The 10,275-nt window shown below is 41.1% G+C and overlaps 2 protein-coding genes and 1 pseudogene across 2 annotated transcripts in view; 2 read left to right on the top strand and 1 right to left on the bottom strand.

The window, feature by feature from the left end:
- LOC107700625 (gastrula zinc finger protein XlCGF7.1-like) overlaps positions 1 to 4,497 on the top strand; it is a 34,334-nt gene extending 29,837 nt beyond the window's left edge. The window contains exons 3-5 of the mRNA XM_016502356.1: positions 1,401 to 1,913; positions 1,998 to 2,120; positions 4,439 to 4,497. Coding sequence (XP_016357842.1) covers positions 1,401 to 1,913; positions 1,998 to 2,120; positions 4,439 to 4,497 — 695 coding nt within the window. The remainder of the gene's footprint in view (positions 1 to 1,400; positions 1,914 to 1,997; positions 2,121 to 4,438) is intronic.
- LOC107700627 (gastrula zinc finger protein XlCGF57.1-like) overlaps positions 1 to 10,275 on the top strand; it is an 82,680-nt gene that overhangs the window by 29,910 nt on the left and 42,495 nt on the right. The gene's annotated exons all lie outside the window — the stretch shown is intronic.
- LOC107700624 (uncharacterized) lies at positions 7,092 to 9,990 on the bottom strand (annotated as a pseudogene).

Genomic DNA, 10,275 nt, shown 5'->3' with positions numbered 1-10,275 from the left:
CCTGGGAGCAATACAAGAGAATGACCTCCCAGCCATAGTTTTGAGTTTGGTACAGAGTAAGAGAACCAGCAGAGTGGAGAGACCTAGATGTTGTAGACACTGTGACCAAATTACAAATATACTCTGGGGCCAGCCCATGTACTGCTTTATAGGTTAAGATAAGAACTTTAAAATCAATACGTGATTGAACTGGAAGCCAGTGTAGTTGAGAAAGCACAGGAGTGATATGACTGAGGGATGGTGTGTAAGTTAAAACACGAGCAGCTTAATTTTGCACATATTGCAGCCTCCTAATCAAATTTGTTACCTGCAACAAGTGAATTACAATAATCAAGCCTAGATGTTATAAAGGCATGAATAAGCCTTTCTGCATCAGGCATAGAGAGAAACAGCCTTATACGGGCAATATTCTGAAGATGATAAAAAGCTACTTTAGTAACATTCTTAAAATGAGTGTTAAAAGTCAGCTGTGCATCAAAAATCACACCCAAATTCCGCACCTGTACAGAAGGGAGAATCTGGCACTCATCCACTGTAAGTTTAAAATTATTACATCTATTTACAGCAGTTGAAGTGCCAATCAATAGAACTTCAGTTTTTTTAACAGTTTAACTGCAGGAAGTTCTGTTTCATCCAGGCCTGTATTTCCAGTAAACAAGCAGATAAAGTTGAAAGTGCTGATGTAACATCAGGTTGAGTACTAATGTAAATCTGGGTATCATCTGCATAGCAATGATAACCCACACCATACTTTTGAATAATCTGCCCAAGAAGCAACATGTAAATTCTAAAAAGAGTAGGACCCAATACCGACCCCTGAGGGACACCCTGCCGCAATGGAGCAGTCTGAGATCTGTTTGCACCAGAATAGACAAATTGAGTGCGTTCTAAAATATGTGATTCAAACCATTTTACACCAGAAAGACCAATCCACTTATGTAATCTGTCCAGTAGTATAGTGTGACAAATGGTATCGAATATGCAGCACTGAGATCTAACAAAACCAAAATGCCACAAGCCCCAGAATCTGCTGCAACAAGGAGATCATTTATTACCCTCAGACTTATTAGACTATTAATGTCTTATTCCCTGTTAGGACAGAAACACACAATTTTGTCATTTTACCAATGTATTACTAACATTCCAAACCATTTCCATAATACCTTTAGCAGTTTCCTGAACACACAGAATACAAACATGATGAAAAAATATTTTGTAACGTGTCCTAAAGAAAGCAAAAGGTTAAACATAATGAGAACAGGCTCTGATATTACAGGTAACACCTTTTTCATTAGCTCAGTGGGTACATGATCTGGTGTAGATGTTTTTTGTTTTGATGCCTTGATGTTTGTTGTTTGGTGCCGTTAAACTGGGGTTAACTTGTATTTGTCTTTTTTTAGATATGATGGCACTGAAAGTGGAGAGTCAAGAACTAAATGAAATGGAAGAGAAAGATCAGTATGGAAAACATGATTTCACAAATGGAGAAAAATATTTTAGTTGCTCACAGACTGAAAAGACTTCCTCACAAAACGTTGCTCAAAAGACTGGAACTAGAAGTTATTTCACCTGCCAACAGTTTGGAAAAGGTTTCAACAGTAAAACAAAACTTACAAAGCACATGAAAGCTCACACTGGAGAGAAGCCATTCAGATGTAATCTGTGTTCAAAGAGCTTCAGAAAAATGGACTACCTTAACAGGCACTTAAAAATTCACTCTGGAAAGAAGCCTTTCACCTGCCAACAGTGTGGAAAGAGCTTCACCGAAAAAGGACACCTTAAAGGCCACATGAGAGTTCACACTGGAGAGAAGCCTTTCACTTGCCAACAGTGTGGAAAGAGTTTCACACAAAAACAACATCTTAAAGTTCACATGAGAATTCATACTGGAGAGAAGCCATTCACATGCAAACAGTGTGGAAAGAGCTTTGCTGAAAATGGACACCTTAAAGTCCACATGAGAAGTCACACTGGAGAGAAGCCTTTTACCTGCGAATTCTGTGGAAAGAGCTTCATTGACAAAAGAAATGTAAGAATCCACACAAGAATTCATACCGGAGAGAAGCCTTTCACCTGCCAACAGTGTGGGAAGAGTTTCACACAAGCAGAACATCTTAAAGGCCACATGAGAATTCACACTGGAGAGAAGCCGTTCACCTGCAAACTGTGTGGAAAGAGCTTCACTGAAAATGTACACCTTAAAGTTCACATGAGAATTCACACTGGAGAGAAGCCTTACACCTGCCAACAATGTGGAAAGAGCTTCTCTCAAAAATGTCATCTTAAATTCCACGTTAGAAGTCACACTGGAGAGAAGCCTTTCACCTGCAAACAGTGTGGAAGGAACTTCACAACAAAAATAAACCTCAGGTATCACATGAGAGTTCACACCGGAGAGAAGTCGTTCACATGTGATCAGTGTGGAAAGAGTTTCAAACAAAACAAATCCCTTAACTGTCACTTGAGTTCACCCAAGAAGTGTGGAAAAAGTGTCAGCCTAAACCAGGGGTCAGCAACCTTTATGTCATGAGGTGCCATTTTTAAGTTTACTAGTTAATCCCTGTGCCACAACCTGTGTCCCCCCCATATATATAAATGCATAATTTCTTAATAATAATGTATAAATTATTAATTTCTTTATGTTTGGTTTTGTTTGTTTGCTTTTTAGATAAGTTTTATAAAAATGTACAAGAATGCTCCACACAATTCATACAGATTATAAAATACACAAAAAAAGTCATATACTTATTTCCATTGTGGTCCTCTTTTTATGTCCAATAAAAACTATTATTTTCATTTATTTATTAGTGTGTTTTGTTTAAGAAATCCCTATTAGGTTACATGGCATCAGATGTGGACGTTGCCCATGTCTTATGCCATATATGGTAATAGTTGAGGGCGGTGAAACATCAATGTTTTTTTCTGGGGCTCACAATCCCAAGCTATAGCCCTGCAATTAAGAGTCTTCACTGAGAAAAAAAATAATACTCAGTTTTCACTACACTCATCTACTATAAGGAAAATAATTCAGGGAGGACACACACACAATCTCAATTTACCTTTGCCAATTAATAACAATGTAAAATGTTACCTATTGACTGTTGCATTTTTTTTTTGTGGCCCTATAAAAAAGATTTAATTAAATGGATAAATGTTTATTCAATTAAAAATTGATAAAAAAATGAAAATTGAAAAAAAATGCATCAAGTAAAAAATATAAGTGTTGAGGAGGTTCCGTTTATGGCACGCAAGGAGCAGACAGCTGCACGGAGCTCTCCCATAAACTTTGTATGTTCTACCCTTAAAGCCTCTCCAGTTACAACATCTTAAAGGGTTAGTTCACCTCAAAATGAAAATTAGGCTGCGTTTTACTCACCCCCGATGCATCCTAGGTGTGTATGACTTTCTTCTTTCAGACGAATCCAGTCGGAGTTCTATTAAAAATTGTCTTTGATCTTTCAAGCTCTATCGTTGTACTCAGCGGGTGTTGCAGTGCTTCGGTTCAAAAGACCTGAAATAAAAAGCACCCTTCCACAAAAAAAAGTGTCTCACACGGCTCCGGGGGGGGGGGAACAAAGGCCTCCTGTAGCGAATCGATGCATTTTTGTAAGAAAAATATCCATATTCAAAACGTAATAATCACTTTAATCTAGCTTGCGCCAGCAGTTGTACACAGAAGCAGTTCCGGGGGGATGACGTATGAGGTCAGCGCTGCGCTGCGCATTACTGCGCTGCGCATTACATTTTTAGTTGTATTTTATATTTAATCTGTATCTATCTGTATTTATGTTCTACTGTTAGTGTTATCTGTATGCACCAAGGGTCTGAGAGTAACGCAATTTCAATTCTCTGTGTGTATGTGCTGTACATGTGGAAGAATTGACAATAAAGCAGACTTGACTTGACTATAGCAACTCATCTCCAAGTTCTAGCTGCCATTGGATTCCTTGCCACAGGAACATTCCAAAGGGAACTAGGGGACCGAGCAGGGCCGTGCCATTCACAAGGTGGTAAAAGCTATTATAGGGCTTATGACTACACATGTAAAATTTCCTTATTACTTGACACACCAGATGGTAGTTAGGGGGTTCTACGAGATGAGTGGCATACCTAATACCACTGGTGCAATAGACTATACCCATGCCACGTGCGTATCAAAGCACCATCTGCAAATGCAATAAACTATGTGAATAGAAAAATGTATCACTCCATCAACGTTCAAATAGTCTGCGATGCGAGTTGCAGCATACTAAACGTTGTTGCACGCTGGCATGAAGGAACTCACGATTCTGTCATTTTACAGAACAATTATTTAGGACAGCGCTTGGAAGCTGGAGCTGGCAGAGAAGGATGGCTTCTTGGTGAGTAGACGTACACGCCCAGAATATTTTATACAGTTAATTAATTTACATGTTAATTATCATAATGGTTATTGTAGGTGACCGGGGTTATGGTCTAAAAACGCGGCTCATGACCCCTCAGGAACCAGAAACATGACTGTGCATGCTCAGTGATAGAGCGCACAATCGGGTTACTCAAATCACATTGGATGTGCTTGGATGCAGCTGGTGGAATGCTCTTATACAAGCTGGAGAAAGTCTGTCAAATTGTTTTAGCATTTAGCATGCACAACATCACAATGGCACAGGGTGAACCCCAAGCCCAGCCTGAACCTGTGTGTGACGAGATGCAGATGAACGCTCCTGCTGCCCAAGCAGCGCTCCAAGCACGCCTTCAACTGATACAATGTCTATAGTGTGATACAACATCAACATGTAAGAGTTGACGTTGACGTAAATATTTATTCACAAACAGATGTATTTATTTGACTGCTAAGCAATGCTAGCAACCCGTAGACCAGCTGCCACATCTTTTATGGCAATAATAATGGGCATCTTGACTAGCAAGCACCTTGTTGGTCAGGACTCGTGCTTGCTAAGTAGACGGCTGGACCTCAGCTTCTTCATTCCCATCTGCTGTGTGCAAAAGCCGGTGGAATTTTGATGCTGTTGTGATGCAAAATACTTAAACATACATTACTTAGACTAAATAGTTTTTTTTGGTTCATGAAACTTACCGTGTTGTATTTGCTCCTGTATTAATTAGGTCACTCTCCCCCTCACTCCTTTCTGCAAGACCTCTCAAGCTTGATTGTCCTATTATTGTAGCCAGCCATCCTTTCATCAAAGTCAGTTAGATCAGGTGGCCCCTGCCCTCCACCCGTGTCTTTTTTCCTTTTTTGAAGTGAAATTCTTCTTTTTGCATCAAGCTTCATATCAAACCACTTTTTTTTTTTTTTTACTTCTGCAACTGTACAAATTTCTGGTGAAACTATTAACGACCTGCTTTACTGCATCCCATGCTTCTTCGTTACCTGTTATGCCTGTGGACACACTTTTGAACAGCACACGTTTTCAGGTTTCCACCTCTGACAGCAAAACTTCCCGTTCATTATCAGTGAAGTTTTTCTTTTTGGTCTTTTCTGTTGTGACATACTTGTTTCTCGAGACAAGCGCTCTGTTGTGGAAAGCCCTTATATGGAGCTGGTTTGGGCGTGTTTTATGCAAATTACTAATCTTGTGCACGTGGCGGCTCATTTAGAATACATCCTATTCATCAATACAAGAATAAGGTTAAGAACAAATTCATGTGCATACATACGTGTTGTGAATTATGCGGCGCTTGTTGGTGAGAAGTTAAAATGTGTATATAAATACCTGGAAGGGCTGCATCTTAAAATTCGAACCGGATGGGAGGGTAAGCTGTATAATTAATATTTTCCCAGTAATTCCAGAGGTGTTGCTATTCTTATTCATAGATCTGTGCCTTTTTCTGGCGGAGATGTAATCTCGGACCCTAATGGAAGTTTTGTTATTGTCACTGGTCAGCTATGTGGTACTTGTTTAATTTTGGGTAATGTACTGTATATGGCCCTAATTAAGACAATGATGCCTTTTTTCTGAGATTTGTATTCTCACTCTCAGACTTAGATGCTAGACAGCTGATATTAGGGGGCTATTTTAACTGCTGTCTAAATTCTGTATTAGACCGGTAATCAACCAGGCCCTTTGTTCAGTCTAAACCTTCTAAAATCATACATCTTTTTATGGAACAATATTCAGTTTCTGATGTTTGGCACTTTAATATTCAAATCCGTTAAAGGATTGTTAGGCTGCATTAATTAGGACAACCGGAACCGGGAACACTTCCCATAACGCCCGATGTACTTGCTACATCGTTAGAAGAATGGCATTTACGCTAATTTTAGTCTGTTTCTTTCTTACTCCAAGGTCACTGTAGCGACCAGATCCAGTCTGTATCCAGATCAGATGGTCACTGCAGTCACCCGAATCCAGTACGATGGTGTAATTGCTGATGATGAATTGGCCGGGTTAATTATCTGAACGTGCTCCTCCCGAACTTTGTTAATAAAACATAATTTCAAGAGTTCACACTTACATATAATAAACAGAGTAAAGGTTATGCATATTTGGCGTGCTGTCCGGGGAGAGGGCTCTGAGCTCGGTAATTCCTCCCGAACCCGGGGTACTCCCCCTGTCCGGGGAGAGGGGTCTGAGTTCGGCATTTAGCCCGGACCCAGAGCTCTCCCCCCAAAAGATGCAATTAGCACGGGACCATAGCCAGAGTGGGGCATTGATAACCCCCAAAACTTGCAGAACTTAAGGTTGGTGGGGTGCTGGACGTCGCTTGGAGTAGAATCATTGTGGTGGTATCTGAAAAGAGAATGTGGCTTCTGCGGAAGCGAGCACTGCTGCAGCAGTTGGAAGAGATACAAGCTCCTTTGGGAGCGGGCACTGCTGCGGCAGTGGGAAGTAGAGATACAGGCTCCTGCGGTAAACTCTGGTTCCTGGGTACCTCTGTGGCATCTAAAGAGAGAAAGTGGCTTTTGCGGAAGCAGGCACTGCTGCGGCAGTGGGAAGTAAAGATATAGGCTCCTGCGGGAGCGGGCACTTCTGTGATATCTGAAAAGAAACTTTGGCTCCTGGGTACCGCTTTGGCATCTGAAGAGAGAATGTGGCTTCTGCGGAAGCGGGCACTGCTCCTGTGGAAATGAGCTAATGTTAAAGGACTCAGCTGATGAGGGTTCGGTGAGCTTCTTTGATATGGAAGCAGTCTGACCGAATGTAGGTCTTAAAGGCCTCTGACGTCCAGCCGCTGAGTGCCTGGATATGAGGCTGGGAGAGGCCTTTTTGGGCAACTGTGGTAGCTGCGCCTATGCGGAAGAAGTGGCTGGAGTAATGATCTGCTGGGATGCCGGATAGCAGTAGAATGGACTTGAGGTGTTTTTGGAACCAGAACGTGTGGCGGGGTGATTAAAGTCATCGACAAAAGCGGGTCAGACAGGAGTTTAGCCTGCGGGCTTCTGTAATGCAGGTAGGCTAGGAGGGTTTGTATGGTTGGATTAGTGCCTGGAGATTGAAGATATAATGAAGTGGCCTCTTTTCAGTTTGTCTGTCTTGCTTGCTTAATGAATAAGAGATCGATTTGGTATCTAGCACTGATAGGTCTGATAAGGTTGGGTGGATTTTTGGATTGAAGCTGGACGTGATGGTGAGTTCCGAGCATCTGAGGAAACCAAAGAAGGCCAATATGAAAATGGCGTCGAGCGTGTGGGCGTTGTGAATGGAGTGGTAGCCTCTGCGGAGGGTGGAAATGCATTTGGTTAAGATATCTAGACTTATTGGCTGTCTAGCATCTGGGCGGGTGGGTTGGGCTCTTTGGATGCCTTTGATGAGCATGGATGTCTGTGAGCTGGCTATTTCTGGGGAAGGTGAGCCAAATATGAGCTTGTGGAAAAATTAAATTATTAGGTAGCCTTTTATGGAGCAGGCTTGGAGTTATTCGTTGGCGTTGAGATGGGAGATGAATGAGGTGATGGTGAGCATGGAGTGCCAGGCTGAAGTACAAATGAGACATCGTAGAAAAGGCATTAATGCAGGGCAATGGGACCGGCCTTTATTGATGCAATGCACGGCCGCTTCGTTATCGCAATGTGCTACGATGCAGGTGGTGGACCATTCTTTCCCCCACAGGGCCACCGCTGCAGCGACTAGAGGATAACTCGATATAACTCTATATAATTCTAGATGCGTGGCTGGGATGGAGCCGGGAGGCGAGATAATCAAAAATAGTCTAAAAAGTGGATGGGGTAAGGGATTGCGTAATTATTGGAGAGAATCCAGCAGATAGCCTCTGCCTAGATAATACCCATGAAATATCCAAATAATAAACACACGATTACGATAGTATATGGTTTGTATGTGATTTTCTTGAGATTTGGGGTATTTTCATAACAATAATGAATGTGTATATCTGAAATGCTAATTTGTGCAGCGATTTAAAAGGCTATAAATAGCATATTTTTACAACAGTAAATGACCAAATTCCACATGAGATCGCAAAAGGAAGTTATTACAAACACTCGATGGTGGTTTAAAGTGAGTTTTGAGTAAAAGTATTCTAATAATCTCATAAATTGTCTAATGTAGCTTGATGCTAATGTTAGCTCTAATGCAGCTGCAGAACAGGTGCAGCTCTTCTTCATGATGTATTTTGTCATAATAATTCATGTACGGTCGTAAGAAAATGTTTTGTTGTATTTGTTTAGAAATACTTTTGATAATAGGCCGGTAAATGTATACTGAGATTGAAGTGATGTGGCTTGGTAAACCTTGTAATGCATTAGTAGACTTGTGACTTTAGCTTCATTGTGTTTCTAAAATCATATCCTACAGCAACATATTTTTTTATACATTTAAAAAATGTTTTTAATATTTTTATTTTCGTTTTCATCTTTGAGGTTATATATCTTTATTATCATAACAGTCGGAGTAATTCTGATTCTTGAACAGTAAACTTTGAAGTGTCAGCTTTGTGAACATATGCTGATTATGTATCTAGTCAAAAAGACTCATGAGCAGCAACCTTTTTATTTTGGGTATGTCATTTGTGTCTCCATGCTGAAAATGGGGGTGACAGCTAAGGGGTTAACCATTCTTTGGTAGAACGACTTGTGTGCTTGAGGTCGTTGTCTTGCTGCATGACCCACTTTCTCTTTGCGTCGTCCCGTCCGCGGGAGTTCACACTCCTGAGTCGAACTCGCGAAGTCCAAACTACCGAGGATCCGAAATTTGCATACTTGACCGGTCTGGGGGGAAAAAAGTTCCTGGTATAATTGTTCCGGGTAATTTAGGTGGAAACGCGGCTATACTTTTGCCGCTCACAGATATGTAATATTGGATCATTTTCCCGAATAAATAAATGACAAGAAAATATATATATTTTTGTCTCATTTGTTTGAATTGTGTTCTCTTTGTCTACTTTCAGGACTTGTGCGAAAATCTGATTATATTTTGGGTCATTTTTATGCAGAAATGTAGAAAATTCTAAAGGGTTCACAAACTTTCAAGCATTACTGTAGATAGATAGATGGATAGACAGATAGATAGATACTTTATTCATCCCAGTGGGAAATTCATTCACAAATTCCAACAGTATCCACAAACTTAGGCACAATGAGATATATAATAATAAAGGCATGCAATAAATACTAAACTATTTAAAGGTAATACATTCAAATTTTAAAAGTCCTGTGTAAATTGTTTATAAAGAAGTCATGTGCAAAACACAAAGAGTGAAGGGTACATAGTGAATAATGTGTAGTATGGTCCAGAACAGTGAGGAATGCCAGCATTGACTTTCACGCCTCCCCAGCACACCACTGCATAGAAGAGGGCACTCGCGACAACAGTTTGATAGAACATCTGCAGCAATTTTTTGCAGATGCCTTCTGAGGAAGTACAAGCGGCTCTGTCCTCTCTTACACAGAGCATCCGACTTAGCAGTCCAGTCCACTTTCTCATCCAACTGCACTTCCAGGTATTTGTAAGTCTTTAGAAACTCCACACAATTGCTGTTAATAATCACAGGCTCCGGTTGAGGCCTGAGCCTTCTGAAGTCCACAACCATCTCCCTGGTCTTGGTGGTGTTGAGGTGCAGATGAGTGAAGTCACATCATGCAACAAAGTCCTGGATCAGTTTCCTGTACTCCTTCTCCTGTCCATTCCTTATTCAGCCCACTATCGCAGTGCCATCCATCAACTTTTGCATGTGAAAGGACTCCGATATTGGAAGTCCGACGTGTATAGGGTGAACAGGACCGGGCAGAGCACAGGACCGGGCAGAGCACAGTCCCTTGCAGCGCTCCCACACTGCTGACCACAGTGTCAGACCTGCATTCCCCCAGTTGCACGC

Source organism: Sinocyclocheilus anshuiensis, unplaced genomic scaffold, assembly GCF_001515605.1.
Source record: "Sinocyclocheilus anshuiensis isolate Anshui unplaced genomic scaffold, SAMN03320099.WGS_v1.1 scaffold1714, whole genome shotgun sequence".
NCBI lineage: Eukaryota > Metazoa > Chordata > Actinopteri > Cypriniformes > Cyprinidae > Sinocyclocheilus > Sinocyclocheilus anshuiensis.
Note: the sequence above shows the minus strand (reverse complement) of the source record. Positions and strands in the feature narration are given on the sequence as shown.